The following is a 25,177-nucleotide window of genomic DNA, read 5'->3' as shown; positions in this document are numbered from 1 at the left end:
ATGAAAATTCCTAGCCTCGAGATAAAATTTTATCAGCGTTGAAGTCATGATTTCTGAGAAGCTGAGTAACAATAATTTCTGCACTGTAGCCAAAACACCCATCTATTTCACACATTTACTTCCACAGCGGGTGTTCTCTAAAAGCTATATATTTTCTGGTTAACCACTGACCATTCAAAAAATTTATTCACAATTTTTTGGCGCTTCCTGAAATTGACACACCCCCAAAATAAAATAATCACCCCATCATCCCGATACTGTCACCTCAGAGGGACTTGTGTGCCCAGCAGGTCTCTAAAATCATTGGCCCTCGAGAAGTGGGCGCATCCCAAAGAGCTCAGAATAGGTTCCTTGTCGATCACAGTCGTGTCTTAGGTCGGGCAATGCGGCCTTGATTGGCGAAAAGAGGATAAATATATGGTATCGCAAGGATTCGGATCATGCCTCTCAACGCACCGTGTGCGTAGCAACCGGCTGGTATTTGAGGCATCCACCGGCGTTTCTATCCTCGGCTGCCATCATGAATTGAGACACTGCGGGGGTGTCTTAATATCATTTATACATTGGGAGACCTTGAAAAAGACACCAAGGAATGATGAACTCAGCTACTGATTTACTGATTTTGGCTCCATGTCAACGAGTCATTTACCTTTTATATTCTTACTGCCGCATGTTATTCTTGTGTACAATGCTAATTGCTATTTTCTCCCATTTCTTCATCATCACTATATAACACTCTCCAAACTTTTTCGCTGTTTTACACGAAAGTTCCTCTATATTGCAATATTATAAACAAAGAGTAAATATTTTTGAGTAGTGATTTTTGCCATTATTGTTAAGTTAAATCAAGATTTTTTATTTTTTTTTTGTAATATTTTTTCGGGAAAAATTTCAAAACTTATCAGAAATAAATTATAAAAAAAAACGTTTATAAAAATTCTAAGATTATTTTATTTAATTTGTTTAGCAAAACATTATCTGCATGAAATTAAATTTTTTTCGTCTTATAACTAAATTGATTGGCTTGAACTTAAAAAAAAATCAAACATGATAGGACATTTTTAACCCTTTAAGGACGATTGGAACATCGGTGTCTCATAAAGAAAATAATTTTTTCTGACTATACCTAAAATTATTTTTTTCTTATGTTTGTACATAATTGTAAAGTAGAAGGTTGAAGGCATCTGGAATATTTTTTGCAAGTCTCTAGCTATTTGCTATGTAGTAAATATTTAAGCTCAAAAATTGCGAATTTTTAAATTCTCAAATTCGTAATTAATTTTATTTATTTTTTGTACTTCCAATTTTTTTTAAGCAAAACCCTTTTGGAAATAAAAACTACAATACTCATACGTAATATTTTTCATTATAGCGAAAAATATTATTCATTGGTATTGTCAGAAAAATTACCTAAACTTTTGGGCTATTTTTGTCCCTATCGTTCATAGAAGCACAAAATACACCGAATCAGACTCTGTTGGACTTTCCAAGGTTAGATGTAAGACTTATCATTAATTATGTTTCTCAGATTAATTTTTATTGTTGATTTTCAGTCCGTAAAAAGTGTCTCGTCGTTAAAGGGTTAAGCAACACATTTGAGTAATGCCTTAAATATTTCATTTAATCAGTAGGCAATTTCAAGGTAAAATAAACAAATTGGAAAGGAAAAAAAAAATAATCGCAAATATTAAATTTTGAATAAAAAAATCTAATATTTCTTCTTTTACTGCTTTTTTGCTTTTTACTGACAATAATAAAAAATGTTACTGAGCATTAGGAATTTTATAGATATAATTACTTTTATTAATAATTTTTGGAAAAAAAGAATCTTCATGTTAGCAAATATTTCTATGAATTATTATTTTTTTCTTACACAAGAATTAGGATGTTGATGTTGATTATCATGATCTGTGGAATTAAATGGGGATTTGAACTTGGGACACTTGCAACACAGTACTCTATCGTTTGACCTTTTAAGTGTTCAGATATTTTCGGATTCTATAAAGACCAAAATAAATTATGTTTCATTTCAAAATATTTACTGTCAAATCAAGATCAATAAAAAATTAAATTTACAATTTATTATGATCAGTATTGATATTACTTGTTTAATCTTAAGGGCAGTGTGTGAATGAGCAGAAAATACTAAATTTGGGCAAAAATCAAATTTAAGCAATTCTAAATTTAGAGCTTCAAAAGTAGTGAATCCTTTTTTCCTGCAATTATCCTTTTAGCCGTGTTATTTACTTATATCAATTACGCTCTTTTCTGTGATGGCTTAGATATTTATTAATCAAAATTTAAAATTTCACTCAACGCAAATTTAATTTTTTAAAACGCATTTGTTTTTTAGCTACTTCAAAGTAATTTTCTGAACAAATTATCTTTTTTTTCTTCTTGAAAGTATAGTGTTTTTTTATTATCACTTAATGATTTTTCGACAAAATTATTTTTATTTATAAGTGATCGAATACAATTTCCTACTGATCGTCAAAATCATAAATCATAAAATCGTATTAGTATTGTAATAGAAAATCAAAATACATAACTTCAATTGATTAATTTCAAAATTATTGATCAATTTAATTCATAATAATACTGAATAAATATTCATACAATATTTTTTCCTCATATACCTAATATATGAGGTGAAATTCTTATTAATTTAACCTAAACTGTTTCATAAATTTATTTTCAATCAAATCAATTTCTGTTTCGATAAAATATTTTATAAAAATTTTACACAGTAATAACTTAATTTTAGTATTTTAGATTTAGTTTAGATTAGCAAATGTGCTAACTATATTTGTTGCAAACGACGTCGCATTGCTCAATAGTCGTTTGAGTCGTTTGCAACAAATGTAGATTCGATGAAAATGGCGTTAGCACAGTTGCTGATCCAAACAATAAAATATTGATACCTTCGTTACATTTTTAAGTAGTTAATTTTTTAAACGACCACTAAATACGAAATTACTAAATTACTGACAAAATCGCTATTTTTCTGCTCAAAAACTCAATGTTATAAACAAATATAACCATGGATGTCTAATCCCCGTCCTAGGGTTCTCAAAATAATTCATTGGGAATTTGGAACAATATTTCTGAAGTATTTAATAAGGCAGAAGAATTGAGAAAGAGATTAATAGTGGCGTATGATGTATTGTCGCGAATGGCAATTGCCAAAAATGCCCAAAAATGCACAAAAGGAGCAAATATGACAATTGGAGCGACAATATCGAATGCTCAATCCCACACAAATTGTTCTCTCTTGTCTCGCATCCTCTTTGGATGAAGAAGTACTTTTAATTTAATAGTTGCCAATTTTTCATTTGATATTGTACATTCTCTATATATTTGAACCAATAAATCTGCCAGAAATTGAGGCACATGCCACTATATTGTTTAAAACAAACTCTAGTTACTGCTGAATTTTGCCAATTTACAGCAATTACACCATGGCAAAGGAAATTAGACAAAAATGATGAAACATTTTTAAAACTATTTCCAGATGAAAGGAAAAAACAATGAAAAAATATGAATATAATTATTAATTAGATGCTAGAAAATTCTGCAAATTTATCTTTCAATTTGTTATTTATATACTTAAGAAATTAAAAAAAAAAACACTGGCGAAGTATCATGCAAAATTAAAATCTTTTGGTGTTTTGCCAAGGATACAATTCGAGAAAGAGATTTTTAAAATTTGCATCATTTGTCTTATTAATGTTTTCTTAACTTCCTCAATTTCCGATAATAATAATATTCTTGAGAATGATTTATTCATATTTTATAAATGGAATTGTCTATGAAATACGAAATCGATTCCATATATTTAATCATATCTTTTATATCAGTTTATTCGTATGAATTAAGCTGTCATAATTCAAATTTAATTTAGTAGACGTTGTAACTGAATTAAATTGATGCAGGGCCAAGAGGTCTAGCTCAGGGCTGAGTGTATCCTAATTTAGGGCTCAAGGTTGTTCTCAAGGTCAAATGAAGGAATAAAGAGAAAAGGAGACTTACCAGTAATTGGCGGTGGTTCGACGACAGTGGCGGGTCCGAAGAATGAGGGTATGTCACCAGATGTAGTGACAGGTGTATTGAGATCTCCCTGCTGGGATTCCGAGGCCGCCTGGACGTCCTCGGCAGTTGATGGTGCTTCAGCACCCACAGACCCTGTAGCTCCGGGTGTGGTGAGAAGACTCAAGTGGGGATGTCCTCCACCACCTGAGCTCTGTTGCTGCTGCTGGGCTTCCTGGTGGGGCGATTGTTGCTGCTGGTTGGCAGCGCTGAGATTGTGGTTGATACTGAGGGTGTTGTTGTTGAGATTGCCAGTGGGGCCGTTGCCACAGCTGGTGATTGTGTTGCCGTTGCCGGTGGCGGAGCCGTGGTGATTGGCTGGGCTGCTGGTGTGGCTGCTGATGCTGGACGATGTGGTGGTGGCCGACTTGAACAGGCAAGTGTCGAAGCTCAGCACGTTAAAATGGGCCGCTGCAGCGGATTCAGTTAGCAGGAATGCGTGATGCGATGGCGCAACGAGGGTTTCCAACCCTTCCATGATCATGGCCGTGGCAGGTGGTCCAGGGGCAACGCCACCTACAAAGACACCACCATGGACAGACCATTTGAGTGTCAAGCCAAGCCAAGATGCCTTTAGAGGTATGGACAATACCCATCAACTTGAGAGGCCAGCAGTGAGATGACAATTTATTAATTGTAATTGTGATGCGGTCAAACAATTGACACGACTGACTTTACCAATAAAATCTACTTGTTTTATTCACCAATATATAGGTCATGTGAATCTAATAATTCATTATCAAATTAAAAGAAGCATTTAATAGAAATTGTGTCAGTGTTAGGAGTAATGTTGCTAAAAAATATATATATAGAAGAAACCCATCTAAGGCCTGGTGCTTAAATGCCGAATCCCATACCGCAACTTAAATGCTGTTTAGCGTCAATTAACACTTCTGTGTAATGCATTTAGTATTAGATGCCCTCATAGTTAATATTTGCCTAACTATTGCATAGACATCGTCAGTTTTACATCAATTGAGACATACATCAGTGTGCATTTCAAGTTCAAGGGGACAGAATCCACCTTGTGCCTGTTGGAGTGATATCAACAGGTTGGACTACCGATGATGCCTCCGGTATACGAAAATGCCGACGGTATCGCGAAGTCGCCGGGCTTGGTGTCATCGCGACGTTGGGGTGAGGCTAAAATCGATATACATGACGCAATTGCTACAGCAATCAACTATTTTCGATGCGATAAAATATTGACCAGACACTGGGTGCTATTATCTAGGTCTTTAGTTGACTCGTAATCAAGCCCCTACCCCCTGAAGCACAGAAACTCTGGGAAAAGGCTTTCGCGCCATGTAAATTATCGCGTCCCTTTGCGTGCGTCTACAAATAATAATCTCTATACAATTGTCGTCACTGCGTCAGTATTTTTATCACATTTTGGTTGCACAGAGAGTGAAAGAAGTTTCAACCATTGGGAGGGTATGGTCAGAGGAATCACAAAAAAAAAGAAGCGACGCAACCATGAGACGCACAATCGTTTTTGACGAAAAAGGAAATTATGAATATTGTATATACGACTCATGTGATGTCAAAGTGATGGAGAATAATAAAAAATGAGTGTCTCTAAATTGGACAAATAAATTAACACACCCGAATTGTCGACTGAAGAGTTAAAAAGTACAAAAAAAATCGCACAAAAGCACTCATAGCTCCTTTTTAGTAAAAATCGTTGAAAAAAAAAGAGACACCGCCACGAATCACTCTTGTTTATTTCGAAACGATGAGAAAAGTTGGGTGAGGGAATGTATTAAAAAGAAATCCTGCTAAGAGACGCCCACTCCTGGATTACCATTTGAGGAAATCATTATTAGCACACAGTGGAAAATAAAATAAATTAATTTACGACAACAATTTTTCTCATTGGTTAACGTCTCTTTTTTTGTGCGCGCGATGGACCGAAAGGAACTATTGTTGGGGCTTCACTATTTTTTTTAAAGACGCACTAGAGTATCGTATAACGAAATTTCAATTTGAAACAATTATATTCCCATCAGATGTACCTGGATTTTTGAGATGAGCCAAGAGTTAGCACCAAAACACTTGTACACCACGCAGGAACACTTGAGAGTTCTTCAAGTGTTGTGAACTCTCTCTATTTTGTATATAAACTTCCACCCACGCAATATAATCTCGTGTGCCTGTTAGCAAAATATTATTTGTGGGATTTTTTCCCTCGCCAGTGAATTGGTAGTTGATGCCCACGATGAGAGCACACAAGAAGTCACGAGCCACAGTAGCGACGGCGCTTGTGGACGCGTCACCCACGCTAATGACACTATCTTCGAAGAGAACACTTGGCGAGATGTCCAGAACTCTGAGGGTAATATTATCTCAAACCACCAACGATTGCACAGAGATCACCCTCACTTTTTTCTTGCTTATTCAAAACTCTTTGAACAAAATCTTCTTCACACAATTTCCCTGGGCCAGATGGCCTGAGAGAATTCACTTGATCGGTGGATTGATTCCTTTAGCACTGATGTTTGTTACTAGTGGCGGTGGTTAATCGATTCGCCCGACTCGCTATGGTGTTGCGTCCGAAGCAATAGTCCGAACACTACTGAACCGCGAGCCGACGGTACAATTGGTTTTATGAATGAACTGTCGGAGAGCTCTCCATGAATGCACTGTTGGGGGGAATCGCTCGAGCGAAGCCGGAGAACGCGCCTCAGTACCGGGAGATGGGCGAGCACCAATGGAGCACAAATGCTGGTGGGGATAACCACCGAACCACTGAATACTCACGCTCTGCCATTCCCCACCACGCACCAGAAAACGGGGTGGGAGCCCATTGTGACGATGGGAACCCGACGGACTTACAATCATTACCATCTCATGAGTGCACTGGGGATGGTTTACTCGCACATGGGAATCTAGTGAGCCTTTTCGCGGGAAAAACCAGGGATTCTCACCCTCTCAAATAACTAACATATATAGCCACCCTGCGCATCTATTTCTAGCCACATTGATGGCGGGGAGTATTTTCTGCCCCAACATGCTCCTCAGATTCACGCGCAGCATCCAATGACGTCACAATATTCGGCACGCGCCTTTTACATTTCCCATCAGTATTTCCATAATACGGAGACACAAGTCTAACCAAAAAGGGGGGAGTACGGGATGCCCGGAGGAATCTCACATATTTGGACATCACTATAAGACGGACCCAGAAGGTCAAATGGGAGGGAATCAATTTAATCTTCAATTTCCCTAAGACGCAAAAAAGATCAATTTTCCCATTGATTTATCACCTGTTAGAATTTTCTCTAAAGACATTCTCTCCCAGAAGAAAAGTTTCAACATAACTAGTCGAAAATTTTAGATATTTCTTTTGAAATTACAAAAATTGGCCGTAAATCCTTCACCAGAGATCATAATTTTGGAAGAAATAATGTCACAAGAATTCCGAATGCTGTGAAAATTACGAATTACCGAACTACATATTACGAAAATATTACTGGATTTTAGTGTTGAAATAAAATACAAGAATCTGTGACCTATCCTTTAAAGTGAAGGTGACCTACAACCTTAGGATAATTCTTTAAGAATTTTACTGAGCAAAATCTTTTCGTCGCTTAATATTATATATTATATTATTAATTTATGGTTATTTTAGAAAATATTTTCTTCAAATATAAATAATTTGCAATATCTGTACACCACTTCCTCCATTCTATATTATTTGTTCTTTTTGGAAAAGAGATAAATAGGGGACAGCCGGCATGTTTGAGAGACTTTTTTATGTTTGAACTTTAAGGCATTATTTCCAAAACTCAGAAAATTATCTTGAAATTTTGTAGAATGCTTATAATGTATACTCAATAGTGTAGATTTTATTAAAAATAACTTTATTCGTTTTTGTCACATTTATTTAATTTAAATAATCAAAAAATAATCCTCAATGTCTCAAACTATTCACCTCAAACTACTCAACATTTTCCATATTAAAATTATTTAATATTCCAAAATTTTATATTTTCGAAAGTCATAGATGATTAAAAATTCCCCACACTTCCGTAATAATTTCGTAATTGTAATATATTTATGTTAGAAATATAAAAAGTTAAAGGGAAGACCGGGGTAGAATTAGTCAGCAAATAAAATTTTTCATTGCTGTAATTTGTGAAAGGAATGTGATAAATAATTCAGGTTATTAGGAAAGCAGGTGTTTACTTCAAATTAATAATGTTTACTACTCAATATTCTTTTTATATGTATGTATGTATTACTAATTTGCCTTGGTCTCCCGTAACTGAAAGTTTTAGTTTGACTGTAAAAGACAGATCAGTGGAAAATGCTAAATAATCAAACCAATATTCTTATTAGCAAATTTAAAATTAGAATTTAGTTTCTCCTATTTTCTATTTTCTTGAACCCTATTAAGGTTATATGTTTATGTATTAATTAAATTTATTTAGTCTTCTAAAGAAAAAAGAAAATTCCTAAAACCTCTCAAAATAAAACGATTTGTGACATTAAAATCAACAGATAAGAAATAAACCATTCCGTCACTGCAAAACTATTTGAAACTTTGTTAGTTATATTATAAAAAATACAACAATTGTAATTATATTCAATGTAAAATCTAGGATTATCCTGTCAAAATCAACAACTGCGGTGGAAATTTGGTATGGTTCAGACATTAAGGTATCAATATTGTGGTGCTTAGTAGTCAATTTTTTTAAGTTTGTAATACACCCACACTCCAGACAGCATTTGGCTCGGAAGTTACTTTTCCTCTCTAATTTTATCAATTTGAATTTATCAATTTTTTCATATCAGGGGGGGGGGGGGGTTTAAGACAAAATGAGATGACAATAAATTGAACTGCACTCAAGTGAATATAGGGAAGAGGCATTCAAATTTTCTGAAAATAAATTATGTGGACAGCACATAAACGGCTCAGTATAAGACTTAAACAACTTGAATCTTTACATTTTTTTTTGCTTTATGTACTATTTTATTATTTAGACTCAGGAAGATTCTTAAGAACATTTAGTCTGTAAAATTTGTTAGTAAATATTTATCACAAACTGTCATACACTGAGAACTTTCTGAGTACATTTCCTTTACTTAGTTCTTTAATGCCAAATTGGACTGCCAAATTGGATGCTCACACCTTCTAGCTTCCCAGTGAATATTCATTCCTTAATGTAAATTATTCTTGAACTTTTAAGCGTTTTACAGAGGAATTACGGTTCAATGGAATATTGCAGAAGATGATAATAAAGATGAACCTTTTCTTGGACCCGACGTCGGGTCATAGAGAATAAAATTGCGAAAATCAAGAAAGGTTCAAGGGTTTTACATTTCAAAAACCTTACTTAACTAAAATTTCAGCTTGGAATCGCTTTTCGGTAAAGTTGACCATTTGTGAATTGTTTGAGTGAGTCATCGATATAAGAATATATAATATATACCAACTGTAATATGGAAACATCGATAATAATCCTTAAATTTTGAGTTGTACACAAAAATGGACTTCATAGATTGTACTACAATGATTCTCATGGCTGATCCTCTATACTAAAACTCAGAAATCGACTTTACACGTAGAGAAGAATAAGCCAACGATGGTTGTGAAACTTATTTTTCCTAGTGCCGGTAATATGGAATAATAATGCAAAAAGTTAAAAATACAATTTTCCAAAGCTTCCGACATCTATTGTATCTCCTTCAGTGGTACTTGGTTTGTCTTTTTTTGGATATTAGTCAAGTTTTTATCTAAGATTTCTTCAGTATTTGAAATATTTCAGGAGCAAATTGTTTTAAATACTGTTATGGGGAAAATTAGACAAAAACTTGATTTATATCGAGGAAAAGAGACAAACCTAGAACCACTGAAAGAGCCATGATAGGTGGCGAAAGCTCTTACAAATTGTGTGTTTAATTTTTTGAATATCATTCATTATCACCGATACTCACCGCAAGCATATTCTGTCGTAAACACTGAGAAAAAGGGGGTGCGACTAACTTTTTTTCCTCGTAACTTTAACACTTTGTAGGTGTAAAAATATATCAACATTTTTTAATGTTAATTTTACACCCTTGCAAGTGTAAAATTAACACGAGAAAGGGTAACTTTAAACCATAATACACTTAAAAAGCATAATATTTACACCGATTTCGGATCAATACTGCACGGTAAAATAAACATTTCCGGAATGTTATTTTAACTTTTTCGGATTTCTCTCAGTGAAGGAAAAACTTTTATTACATGAGTTTTCCTTTAGAATTGGCACTGAATTGGTGAAGTGGTTGCGTACTTGTTCTATGATAGAAGTGCCTAGGGTTTGAATCCCCTTAAGAACATTAGAAATTTCTTGGTTTTCATATTATATCCAGTGGTTTTTACTGTATTTAATACCTCAGGGCAGCAACCCAATCCTTGTACGAGAGGAAAACAAATATTGCAAAAGTGAAAATCTTGCTTGTGTGAAGGCCTAGTTCTTCTATGGGTTGTTGCTTTGCCCGCATTATTATTATTAGAATACTGCAGAGAGAGAGAAAAAATTAATTTCTGTTTTAGTGATCCTCAGAGAGCAAAGGATTGAGCAATTGACCTCATTGCGTAAAGCATGAGACAACGTAAATCCTCTCAGAAATGTAAGCATTAATTAGATTGTGCATGTGGATTAGTATAGTATGAAAGGGTGTGAAAAATGGTCATATCCCCATGATGCTCTTCCTCATCCTCGCGGTTTTTGTGTACATTAAGCATCAACCGGAGGAATTCTTTTTTTGTTGTGTCATTACTCAAAATCTCACAGTATTTACGATGTCACGGTGGCACAAATAGAATGTTAGAGCCTAAAATTAAACGAGAACAGCTCATCGCACAAGAGTCAGGATCTTCTCAATGTGAATATCGTCCGCTTGTTTATATCAGCCAAATACTTTATCTCGCGCTCAGACTGTCTTCAAGAAACGGGCCTTTTTTGCGGCATTTGCTGTTACAAGAAGGAGGCATAATCCCATAGTAGGGGAACAACATATCACAGTTCAAAAAACATTAACTGACGACGCAGCAATTTTACGAACAAGTGTAATAAAATGTCTATGATGTTTTTCCTCAAAAATAGCAAACGACGAATGGGGCAGTGTTTGACGTTTCATACCACGGAAAAGATTTTGAGTTTGGGGTGTTGTTGGAAGAAAGTTTAGAAGAGAGAGAGCAGAAAAAAAAATCTGACGTAGTTCTAGCGGTTTTAAGTAAACATTTGAAACATTATTTCTGCACAGGCACGCGAGAAAAAAATTGCGATGATTTATCCCAGAGGAATTCTCAAATGATTAACGTCACTTGGCATCTATTTCGGGATACTCAATTCATTTAATATGTAGAGATGCAACCTGTCAAGCGCAACCTGCCCGGAATGTGACATAAATGCTACCAATTGGATCGCACAATATCTCATAAATTATGTTGCCGTTGCATCTTCATCATCTGATACACTCAAATTTAGCACTATGTTCCGCTCAGGAATTATGGTACGGAAATTCCACTTCACATAACATGAGACGTGAGTATTTTTCTTTTAAACTAAATTTTCTAAGTTTTCTCACCATTCCTATTTATACAAAGAAGAAAATATTCTAACACTTTGTGCACGAAGCATTTAACATATTTCGTACTACCTCTCGCCAGGATAATTTTCACATAAATCTACAACTTTGTATCACTTATAGTGCTATCTTCGCTCAAAACTATTTTATATATTAAAGTTGACTATCTTATCCGACCATGGAAAATACACTTTCACCGTAAACTTTTCATATCACTAATTCAAGTAATATTTTTTTTTTACATTGAATACCTTTAGTAAGAAAAATTTAATAGAAAACGCTTAGATCGTGTTTCGCTTTTTTTTTTGTTTTTTGGAGGAATTTCCCCAGAACAGTCGACATCATTTCTCTCATCACATACAACCAAAAATAATGAACTCTTAGGTCTATTTTTAGTTGATTTTGTGTCTTGTGTGTGTTTTTGAAAGCAATTCCCATTGGAGATACACAATGAAATAATTTTCATTTAAATAGACACACTCTGTACTCCATCGATCAGCTGTTCATTCGCGTAACTCATTCTATGAGCCTTTCCATCACACATTAAATAAGTCATGTGTCTATTTTAATATTCATTTTTCACTGATGCGAAGTCAGTGTGAAGAAAATGTGCGATCATTCAAGTATTTGAAGATGAGAACAAGACTGTGAAAATTTTACACAATATGCTGAATTAGAGGAAAAGCATTTGGGAATAGGAACTCAAAACTGCTAAGGCATCTAATGGCCTTGGTTGAACATCTTTTACTAATGAGATTTTGGGTTTGTAAACAAATTGTTAATCCTTTAAGAATTTTTAGCATATAGGAGCAAACCAAGATTTCTAGAATTATATTAAATGGGTTAATAGTTATAAACAACCTATAGTATAATATAAATAATAAAATATGGCACGATATTCCTTAGCCTTCTCACTAACTAAGCCTCCTCACAGGCGAGATTTCTACACAAAAAAAAAACATTTCGTAAAATTGTTTGTAAGGTAAAGTGCCCTCGAGTCGACCGGTTCCACGACTCGACCGGTGGTCAATATTTGAATGTTTTAATGGTGAATTTATATAAAATTGTCACTGATTCGCATTTATTTATGGAATAATTGACCTATTAATGTTAGATTATGCGCCAAATATTAGTGCAAATATAAATAAATTGAATAACTCTACCGGTCGAATTGAGGAACCGGTCGACTTGAGGGCACTTTACCTTAAATGTTTATGAATTCCTATGGGGGACTTGCGAAATGCTCGTACATTAATCTACTAAAATGTTTGTAAAAGTTTGTACTTCTTTCAAAAACAATGTTCGTAAAATGATCACTTGACGAGCATTTTTTGTACTTTCACAAACATTTGTTCGCACGTTTTTTTTCTGGCAAAAAATTACGAATAATGCCCAACGCACAATAACTTTTGTTTAGTAAACATGTTTTTGATAATTCAAGGAGAGTGAGTGAGATCTAGATCTAGTCATCTCGCTCACTTTAATAGAAATTTTGAAAACATGTTTACAAAACAAAAGTTATTGTGCACTGGACATAAATGACAAATTTTTACAAACATTTTTTGTGTGTAATCATTTATGAAAAAATGTTTTAAAAGTTCTAAATGTGCTCGTCAAGTGATCATCTTACAATAAACAATGTTTGTGGAAAAAGCACAAACTTTTATGAATTTATTTGCAGTTTGTGGGTTAGGTATACGATTTACGATTCCAGACAAAATATGTACCAATTACACAAAATATGTATCGGAACACAGGATTACATGTTTATGTAAAATTTCCAATGAAAATCATGGTAAAGTAGTTGAACATTTTTTTACTGTGTATAGGTAATTTTATAGAGGACATCCTAACATTGGATTTTGATTAAAATAGGCCTCAAGGCCTAATACCTTGGTAAGGGAGGTAGGTAACAAAAAAAGAGACCTATATAAATTCATCCCAGTCCGTTGAAGAAGTGGTCGACATAAATCCAAGTAGTGTAGACATAAATATCAGTGTATCGTCCTGCCCCATGTTTTCTACTGCCCCAGTCTCCCATAGTTGCATATGAAAATATCCTACCTTCATTTATCCTTATTTTATAAGGAATAATTTCAAGACATCATTGTGATTTTCTACAAAATATTGTGGAAATGTTGAAAGGAATATGTGCAAATGCTTTATCTCTAAAATCTTGTTATTATTTCTAACCATTATCAGTTAGAACACATACGTAATACGAATTATCTTAGAAAATGTTTTAATTATAATGGCATAAAAATCAATGTGTTCGTAATTTTGTATTAGATGATAGATTTGATTTTTAGATTTGAAATTGATATTTTCATATTTGATATTTAAAACTGTTAATTTTTTAAACAAGATTTAAGAGCTAATTATGGCAAAATATTTTTGATTTCATTGATTGATGATATTTTTGCAGAAATATGATTTTTAAACTTAATAATTTTATACTTAATAATTCTTCTTTGCTTTTTTAATGCTGTAATCCATTTTTAAAATATGGTAAAGTGAATATTGGCCGGACTTCAATTTTGTTAGAAATAATTGTTTTTGTGTATAATGAAAATAATGTTGAAATTAAATGTTGAGAATATGACATGATTATGATACTCAAATAAGATTTGAAAGTACAACTTACAAAAACATCATGTAAAAGTTAATTATAGCAATAATTAAAGTTTAAGTGCAATAACCAGAAAAGGCGTCTCTGAAAATATTATTATATCCGCAATAGTTGTATGTTTGGAAAATAACCAAATCGATTCATCACAATAATATTTATTTTTATGTTTTTTGTTGAAAGATGTGCAATTTCGGTTTTACGATTTATCTGAAGTAAGAAATTATTGAATAATATTCGCATATACAAAACTAACACATTGAAGCTCAGATAGATTTGAAGAAATGTGCAAGTGTTCATCAACATTAAATTGTATCAAAAATTTTCGTATATAAATATACAATATCTTTTCTCTTTGGTAATGAGGCTGTTTTTGGTGTACAAAAATCAGTGGTTAATTGCGATTTCCACCTCATCCAAAAACATTACAATAATTCACAGACGAGATGATGAATCAAGTAAAAATAGGCATTGACCCATGCTAAAAATAAGCCACACGTTTACTATTTGCCTTTACGGTTGGTCTAAGACAATCTTCTGGCTACGCAAACCAAGTCAGGGAGGGAAAATGCCAATTTTCCACACAAGTAGAATCATAATTATTTTTGAGTCAAACTGGCTTTTTTGTTCGCAATTGCGTGGATATTTGTTTATTTAGGAAATCACATTTCTTCAACAGATGGTGTAGCGAGAACCGTGTAAAATGACGTAGATAGGCCCCAGAGTTCACATCATTTCCTATTAGTGCCATCCTAGCATGAAAATAGTAACCACGAGATTTTTCTATGGCATTCCTACCCCAAAAATTTGTGGGTGGATGATGTGTACAGTACACGTGATCTTCATGTGTTTATGCTAGGGATAATTGTTTTATTTTTATGATCATATTCACGTCAATTATTTACGCATGGCATGAAGCAAGTGAATAAGACATGCCGCAGATATTGTTCTTCGTCTAAAAAAGGAAACACACTATAGGAGGATTCTTGTTGGGGTACCTCACGTATTTTTGGGGTGTTGCCTCGTGGGGTTGGGAGTTATGACGCAAATACAATCGTGAATGGTAACCCTCAGTACACGAACTCATACCCGGCGTAAAATTACATTACACCTGAAGAAAAGGTTTTGATAGAGCGGGAAGTGGGAAGAAGATATGGTCAATTTGATACCTATCTCACTCATTCGCCATTCACTTTTCTGCCAAAAAATATTTCTTTTTTTCCTACCAAGAAGCAGAGCTTTATATTGATTTTTCACCTGAGTCTCTTCATTTGGGGTGAAAACGTACAAATTTAATAAATAAATTACTTTGCTGGAACCATCCCTGCTACGTCAGAAAAGCCGGAAAACGTCACGGCAACAGTATACCATCCACCCTATTCACACCATAATAAAAAAGTTGTTGAACCAAAAGTATCATCCATTGTTGCTCCATGCTTGCTTTAACATACTCTAGGGTCGGAGTGCGTGAAGCTCCCCTTGCTCCGCTTTGCGTGTCTTCGCCGGCAGGAAAATTACGTAATTTCATTGAAGAGAAAGCCCAGGCAAAAAAGGAAGATTGACGCATTGGGGAAGGGCAGTGCATGCGCCATAACTTCAAGGACAGCGAGACTTCTGCTACTACCCCTTACTACGCCCGGAAAATCAATGATGAGTCGTGGTGGGGAAGTTCATTCATAAATTCAAGCCGTAGGCATGAATGGCAGGAGAAGAGACAACTGCAGGGCATCTCTCGGTGGGGCAGAGGGAAGCCCCAGCCGGGAAACCATGGCGACACACATTGCAATTGCGTATCATGGAGGAGCTCTTCAAATTATGTGGTATCAGTTTAATGGAATGATAAAGTGGAAAGTTGAGGAATATATACCATTTGAAAGGATCAACGCAAATATAATACGAAAAGAGCACTTGTGAATTTTGCCATTTACGCCTCAGGTTACCAAGAATCTTTTCTCAGCTTGTGGAATTTAACCCATTAAAACACACAACGTAATCGGTGGTAGCCAAAATTCCGAAAAGGCCAAAATCCCGAAAGCCTAAGGGCCTCGACAGACCTGAGGAATAGCTGAGAGACGGCTTAGCGTAATTATATTCGAAGTAATGATTAAACTAACATTTTCATAATTTTGCACTAAGTCGTCTCTCGGCTTAAGTCGTAAATGTGTAAATCCCGAAAAGCAAAATCCCGAAAGCCAAAATCCCGAATGTTCAAATTCCTGAAAGGGTTGAAGTTATATATAGGGTAAAATGTATAATTTGGAATTAGTGATATAAGTTGGACAATTCGCCGGTACAAGTTGGACATGGCTTTTTTCTTGATAAATACAGTACAAAATTTGTTTCTAAGCACAAGAAACCAAATTATAAAACTAAAGCATTAAAAATATACAAATAAAAATGAAGTAGTAAATTTATCAAGACGAAAAGCCCTGTCCAAATTATACCATTGTCCAACTTGTACCACTGTCCAACTTGTACCACTTTACCCTAGTTAAATTATAAAAATTATCCAATATAGTCAATGGGTTAATAAGATTGTGAAACTTAAGCCAATACATCCATGAGCTTTGAATCTAAATTATCCTTAGGAAAGATTGAAGTATTCGTAAAGTTCATTGTGCAAATGTCAAATTAAATAAATTGTTTATAATACTTTTGGAGAAATACGCCCCCTACAATATGCCTCCGCTTTGCATTCTATACCCCAAACAATCCATAATCCTTTCAATTTATACACGTGTTTGTCATTTTATGCTATCATTTGAAATGTGTAAAAGGATATGAGGAATTTTATGTATGAATATGTACATATATGTAACACTTAACTTCTCAAAAGGTCACATTCAATTTTTGAAGAGTTTCAGTGATATAACTCAAAATTGAGAGAATTTAATGTCAAAGGTCGTGAACTGTATTTTTTTTCTTTTCAAGATTAAGTAGAAAAGTGCTTTCAGAAAATTTCTATCGCTGAGAAATCATAAACGAAATTTACCAAGGTTATGTATTAGCCTTAAGCTAAAGAAATACAGTATAGACTCTCGCTTCAAAATGTCACAACGGATTAAGAGATTGATATAATATAATAAAACTGCTTGAAATCCAATGATTTTTTTGTTTACGTAGGAAGTTTGTAGAGTGAATCCTGATCTGAGCGAATCGACATTTTTCCTAAATATGCTTACTTTCTTAAAAAATCACAGTGAGAAAGTATCACAGTGATTAGAGCATTTTCTTAACAAAAAAACTCAAAACGTGAAAAATGTGTTAAAAAATTTTAAAATCAACTGACGCCCGGATTATTTTGTGTAGGCCTGTACACTGTACACATTAGGAGCAATTTTCCTCAAAAATAGTTTTTTTTTTTAAGAAAGTCGTCTACACTACTGTAGGGTAAGGTGAGATAATTTGGAATCTTGTCATAATTGGAAAAAAATTCTTAAGATGATTTTAGATGGTAAAAGGGAAAAAACAACAAAGAAGTACTCTCGATTGTACAGTGTTGTACGTCCTAATGGTTTTCTCTTTTTCTTTAACCATCTGAAACAGTGAGAAAATCTCACAATTCCAAAATAGGCATGATTCCTAATTACTCCATCTTATCCTAGATAGAAAACTCAAAATTCTGTCAAAAATGCAATTTTTGACGAAAATTGTTCGCAATAGAGAGCTTAAACGGACGAAAAGTGAGCTAGAGCTAGAGCTAAAAAGCAAGAGAAAAAGAGAAAATTAATTACCTAAGGTTAATGAACATCTTAATAGGAAGCATTTTTACTTGAATAAGCTTGGTTTTACTTAGCAAAATTAACAATCTTTTCTTTACTGACACTCTTTATTGTCTTTAATTTTTCTCATAATTTTCAGATGCAGTTTCTAAATAAAAAGATCTATTTTGATTACAAGATATATCAGGGGCATTAGAAAGTTCTAAAGCAGAGAAATTAAGCTTATTAGGTTAAAAGAATGTGAGTTTAGAAACATTTTGGAATTTGGAATTACATGATACCAGTCTTGGTCCGTTTCTCAGTTGTTGGCCCTTATCTTACACAATAAAAAATATGTAAAATTTTGAAACTTTATCAATGTAAAATCGGATAGGGTGGAGTCATCAATTATGGACTCTATAACTTATGGGCAGCCTACAAAAATTTCAAGTTCTTATCAAAAAACGATTTCGTAATATCACAAAATTGTTAATCACATAATAAACTAATAATTTTATAATTTTTCGAAATATGTTCTAGGTAAGAGCTTAAAATTTTTGCACGCTGTCCATAAGTCTATAACGTCCATAAGTGATGACTCCACCCTATATTTTAATTTTAATTTTTCCATAATTTATGAAACTTTTGACAAAATCGCATAATATAAAATTGTTTAAAATTTTTTGATATTACCGCTTTATAGTTTGATTATTATTATTGATTTTTCAAAACTTTATGGTATTATTGTTTTGTTATTACTTTATGGTTTGATTGTAGATTTCGTATAACTATAGTGTGAAACTTATGTTGTCGGGCTTTTGCCCTGAAAGATTCCTTAGGGAGACCAAGGCTTATCGCGGCCAATTGCCCGGCAGCGACCCAGCTCTGTGCCCCCCATCCGTACTCTTCCAGGCCATGTTACCAACTAACTGACAGTGTCGCCTGTCAGACAATCCCCCACACGGCGGGCAACAGAACTATACCACCAGGAAAAGGCCTTGCTTGGAGCGAGAGGCGGGAAATATGAATTTCCCGCGAACAGGGAAGGGAATCCACCAGCCGGGCTCTATTTCGCTATTAGGTGGAAAATCTCGACTACACTTATTGTATTTTAAATAGAATTGCTAAGTTTTTAATTAAAATAGGTGTAAAATTATATAATTTTTATCTGGCACATATACTGCAGTCAAGAAGCTTTAAAAGACAAAATCAACAATTTTTTGTTAATTTAAAATCAAAAACAATAAGATAAAAAATAAAATAAAATAATTTTGAATTTAGCGCTTTTTGCACCATTTTATAAATTGACTTGGAATATAATTTATGTGGCAAAAAATAAGAAGTTTTATATTATGATAAGGTAAAGTGCCCTCAAGTCGACCGGTTCCTCAATTTACCTGGTGGAATTATTTATTCAATTTATTTATATTTGCACTAATATTTGGCGTATGATGTAACATTAATAGGTCAATTATTTCATAAAAAAATACGAATTAGTGACAATTTTATAGAAATTCACTATGGGGGTTTGGGTTTTCTCAAGTAATTATTCCTAGCATGACATTGCTTACAAATATTAACCTATCGATTATCCATTAAGAATTTTCGAGACAGACAGGTGTTTATTAGTGCTATCAGGCAAATTTAAATAATTCAATCGGTAACAGCAAAATTCTCACTGTTGACATAACAAGGTTATTCTTAAAACAGGTTGATTTTTGTTGATATGTAGTGCATAAAAAAAATATCCAGTGGTATCAATGTCAATAAAGTCGTGTTGTGTCTCTTTATTGAACTCTATGATTGAGCAATTGTGCACAGACTCCCAATAAAATAATATAAAGTGGTAAAATAAAATGATTAATTCAGATTTTACTGCCTTGTTTTATTGAGACACTTCCAACATGTAAGATCTTTCAGCGGGTCACTGTGCATGAAAAATTACAGCTGAGGTGGAGATCAGATGATGTGGAGCAAAAAGAGAAGATCAAGCATCTACTGTTTGTTTTCATTTAAATCACCCCCGCGTGTTAAAGAGCGTGAGTTTTTGTGAATGAATTGACACCTTTGGCAAATTGGTGACGCGTGTGCATGTTATCTTTTCCCACACGACCAAGTGGGTCTTTTATAATTGAGCTGATGAACTGTTTGGGTTCCCACACCCTCGTACTAACATATGAGCCCACTTGAGCATGCTGCTGGGCACGCGTAAAAATTGGCATTAACCGCAATACGTGGGCCCCATCCGAGCCGTCATCAGTAAGGCACTATGGCACTGTAAATTACATATGATCTCTACTGATCTTCCCAATGAGGAGGTGGACATTTGTCGTGAGGTCGCAACAATGTGTCAGATTTAGCGCGTGAGTTGACACTATCGGCGCATGAATAGACTTTGATGATGCACCCGAATGATCTCATAAAAATGCATTATTTAATTGCGAGGTAGCCACAGAGATCACCGCAAGTATATCATGCTACACTGTAAAAAAAGATTACAACAATAATCGTTGGTTTGCATTCTTACCAAAATTATTGTTGCAAAGTTCCAAAAATGTATAATTCAAGAGAATGTGAAATATAAAATGTGTAACTTGAATTTTGTGTAATGGAAAACTATGTAATTTGATTGAAATATTAGCAATTTATTACACAACTTTGTATGCATTATGTTACACATTTTATATAAAATGACATAGGTTCTGAACAATTTGTGTAGAAATTTCATAAATGTGTAAAGTTATTCCACAAAAAAAATATTTGTGTAAATTTATAACGAAAATAATGGCGAAATAGCCGGTAATTTTGAACCTTCTATCTGGTAGGATCGTCTCAAGACGGTCATCACAAAAATCACATTTACGGCAATCGCAAAGATTGAGTTCCTTCTTTCATAAATTTATTTAAAATTGTTTTCTATTGGCCTTTACATTATTTCTAGGACGATTCTAATTATTTACCAACAAAATTAGATTTTGCAAATAAATTAGTATTTCATCTTATAAAATAAGACCCGTTCGACGTAACCTTTATTTCATTCGATAGAGTTTGAAAACTTTTAAAGTAATCAAATTATAAATCTATCAGGGACTGTGTTAATATATAAAATATTTTAAGATATATAAATTATTTTAAAGCATGGGGATAATTACAATATTGTTGATAAATAAATAAATGGACACTGGAGTAATGCCCAGCGCACAATAATTTTTGTTTGTAAACATATTTTCAAAATTTCATTTGAGAGTGAGCAAGATGACTAGATCTACATTTCATTCACTCTCATTGAAAAGTCAAAAACATGTTTACAAAACAAAAGTTGTTGTGCGCTGGGCATAATAGTAAAATGGGGTAGTTCTAAACTCTGATTGTTATTTTTACTCGATTAAACTTATGTCGACCATTTCTTTAGAGGATAAGGATTCCTATAGCGTTAATGAATTTATATTGGTCTCGTACTTTAAAGTCTAATGTTTTAACAATCGAAATGTTTATCTCTACACCATGTTTACTACTGTACCAGTTTCCCTTACCCCTTAATTAAAAAAAAGCGCAATTATCAGCTTGTTTTACTGTGTAGAATTATTGTGCGAAAATGACTGGGTCAGCTGCAATTGATTGATGAAGTTCACAAAGATCACATTTGTTGAAAATGATGATCACGCATGCCAAATAGTAGCTGAACCAGGATAAATGCCATACGAATACGATCGCAAACCTAAGAGACACTGTGGCAATATGAACTGAGGGAATGAAACCATTTTCCTCATGTACTCGATGTTATGACTATTTTTAGCTACTATGGGCCCCCGCGATCGCGATCTTCCTCATCAATAAGCCCACGATTTTCGATCGACTAATTTTAGTCACTGATCCAATATTAGAAAAGTAAGAGTTTTGTTGATGAACATTTTTCTCTGTTTATCTATCTAATTTTAAAGTACAGAAGTATATGTTCGTTAGATGTGATCACGATCACATATACTGGAGTAGTTTAATGTGTTTATGAATTTGTGCCTTCTGCAAAGATGCTATATTTAGGTATTTTGACCAGCAAAATCGCCACATTATTACACAATCACATACGGACGGTCAGTAATCAGTTGTGACGTTCGACCAAAGCACATGATCCTTTTTCTTTTTTTAATATTCCACCGTATTGTTGATGATGATGCTACTGCCAAGATATTTTTGGCTTGTGACGATTTTACGTATAAGAGAGAACCCAGGAAAAAAGGCGCAAGTGAGTGACTTATGGCAAAAGATTGCGAATGATTACTGGTAAAAGTTGTAATTACGATCACACCATATACTGCATATTTCCGCGCCGGTAATTCAATATTGGGACCTGACAAACAAATAAATTATTCTTTTATGCTAATCAATATAAATGTTCACATTAAGTATCGATTACGATAAGAGAACTGAAAGACCTATTAGAGGTGTTATTTGCATATCGGGAATCGCTATGTTTTAACCTTCTAGCCATGTGATCTAGTGAAAAGCGTTAATATTTCAGCCACATATGAATAACTCTTTTATCTATGGAGGCATTTTAACTTAATATATACAAGTTTTCTAAATGCTTCTAACACGTCTCCTTCTAACCTTTCACTCAATATTCATTGATTGTAACCAGGAATTGATTATGGTTTCAACAAGAACTGCGGAATTTTTTTTTTCCTAAGGGAATTGCACTTTAGTCAACAGGTTGTTGAATATTCTGTGAGGCTCTTATATGATGGTTAATTTCTTAAATGACATTTATGGCTTTTTCTCAATTTAGTTCTCTTGTCAGTCCATCCCTCTACCCTGTCAATTCCGCCAAAAGAGGAGTCTCATCAGAGCAATATTTATATTATGTCTACAATCAGCAGAAAATAGTAAAACGGAGAGACAGAATCCAATGAAGCTCCGACAAAAAGTTCATGTTCTTGTTGGTCTCGCTGTGAGGGATTCATGTACAATTTTACATAAATGGACATAGCGCGTGGCCAGTACATAATTTATACACACTACACGGAGAATGGGACGCCAACGCATTATTATATGGTCAAGACGACGTCACACATATGTTTCTCATCTCAGATTTGTGTACATTTATCCTTTTTTCTTGGCGCAAAATTCATATAATACGAAAGAGATTTCAGGTGAAAAGGAGACAACCATCAACCTAATAGTGTATAGGGGGACTTTTTGCCTAGATATAATACTTGATTTTCCATATTTTATATCTGATGGGTGCACACACACTTCATTTTATTGGCGCGACAACGTGGTTTAGGAAGACAAAAGACACGATGCAGATCAACTTGAGATTCTGCATGAGAGGATACGTTTTTCTCCTATTGAATTTATCTCTTGTACGATGAATAGCATGCAAATCAACATTTTTTTCCACTATCGACGAGAGTTCCTTATGTGATGATCTCACGAAGAGATCAGTGAATGTGATTATTCACTCGTGGCAAGGAGGAGGGAAGTCGAAGACACATCCGCCAAATGCGCGCCAAAGAATCATGGAATTCACATAATTTCTCAGTGTTGATCCTCTTCGATGATGCCCATAGATGGGGAATTAAGTCAATTTAGTGTGACTTAATTTGGCAGAGAAAAATTTTATTTTGATATTTTTTTTCAAAAAGATTATTCGAGGCAAAAAATAGTCCAAGATTGACTTTGTAATTTATTTCTTTTAGAGAAACTATATCGCTTCCTTTTAAGGAAACACGCACGTCTAAAAAGTTTTCTTTTGTTTTATCTGTGCCAGCTTATTTGAATAAAAATGCGTGCGTGTGTATCAAAAACAAGAATATAATAAATAAAAATATTATGAACGATAAGTTGACCAAAAATCTTCAGCTTATGTTAGAAAAGGTCATAATTGAATTATTATCTAATTTTTCAAATCAAAATATTCATAAATATACAATTAAAATAAATTAATTTTCACATCTTGAAATTTTTTCTTTATGGCTCCGGCACACCTTTTAGATCAAGAAAATTTCATGAAGTCGAATTTCGGATATATTTTTTTCTCACATGTTTTGCATATGTCTATCTCATTCTCTCGCACTCTTCTTCTTCTCTTAAACATCACTCCAAATTGAATTTAGCTCAATCGAATTTGGTATGCGAAAGGATGAGATAGTCATATATGCAAAACATGTGAGAAAGAAAGGGTTTCGAATTTCGACTTCAAGAAATTTTCCTGATCTAAAAGGTGTGCCGGAGCCATTAGATTTAAAAAAAATCATTATATCATTTTAGAATTATTTTCTTTTACTGTATTTCAGGAACTTTAATTTCAATATATTTTATGCAATAAAAAAAAATTAGAATATTTATTAAAACAAAATATAAATTAAGACCAAGACGGATTTGTCCAGAAATCAATTAAATTTCTGAAATGAAATGACATGTTGCTTCAATGACGTTTCATTTCAAGAAAAAAAAATAAAATGAATCCTAGTGATAACAAAATAAATTAATTGTTTTTTTCTATAAATATTTTTCACAACTTATTTGTGAACAATCGGCTAACAGAAATCATGACCTCGGTTATATAAAAAATGAAAAAAATCCATTGCTGCAGCATTTTGGGCAGTATTTTAGAAGTTAAAAAAATATATATACTTATTTAAGTATTTTTTGGAAATAATAAAGTTATGGCTCTGGCACACCTTTTAGACCAGTAAAATTTCATGTAATCAAAATTCACAGTCTTTTTTCTCAAACAATTTGCATATGTCACTCCCAGTCTCCTTCTTCTTTTGAACATCACACCAAATTCAATTTAGTTAAATCGAATTTTGAGTATGAAAGAATGTAATATAAGCAAAATGCTTGAGAAAGAAGGGGATGTAAATTTTGATTTCATGTAGTTTTCCTAATCTAAAAGCTGCGCCAGAGATATTAAGAATTAAAATCGGCCACGAAATATTAAATTTCGATTACTTAAATACAATTGATCTAAAACTTCATTTAATTTTACAATTACTACTTGAGGTGTCTGAAGGTAAAATGAAAATCTTTTTATTTTACTTTTTCCAAAACTTACATGAAAATTCAAAAGGAGCGAGGAGCCAATGTTTATTATTTCAAGAAGGTTTTATTTTTCGATCGGTTTGATCAAGATTGGGTTTAATTGAAAATGATCGAAATTTTAAACATTTTTTGATTT

At 33.6% G+C, this 25,177-nt stretch overlaps 1 protein-coding gene across 4 annotated transcripts in view; it reads right to left on the bottom strand.

Moving 5' to 3' along the window:
- Window positions 1-25,177, bottom strand: part of LOC129804708 (early growth response protein 1-like) — a 49,440-nt gene that overhangs the window by 5,003 nt on the left and 19,260 nt on the right. For all 4 annotated transcript variants that reach the window (XM_055852254.1, XM_055852262.1, XM_055852272.1 and 1 more), the window contains one exon: window positions 4,030-4,602. In XM_055852254.1, coding sequence (XP_055708229.1) covers window positions 4,030-4,602 — 573 coding nt within the window. The remainder of the gene's footprint in view (window positions 1-4,029; window positions 4,603-25,177) is intronic.

This window comes from Phlebotomus papatasi, chromosome 1 (genome assembly GCF_024763615.1).
Source record: "Phlebotomus papatasi isolate M1 chromosome 1, Ppap_2.1, whole genome shotgun sequence".
Lineage (NCBI taxonomy): Eukaryota > Metazoa > Arthropoda > Insecta > Diptera > Psychodidae > Phlebotomus > Phlebotomus papatasi.
Note: the sequence above shows the minus strand (reverse complement) of the source record. Positions and strands in the feature narration are given on the sequence as shown.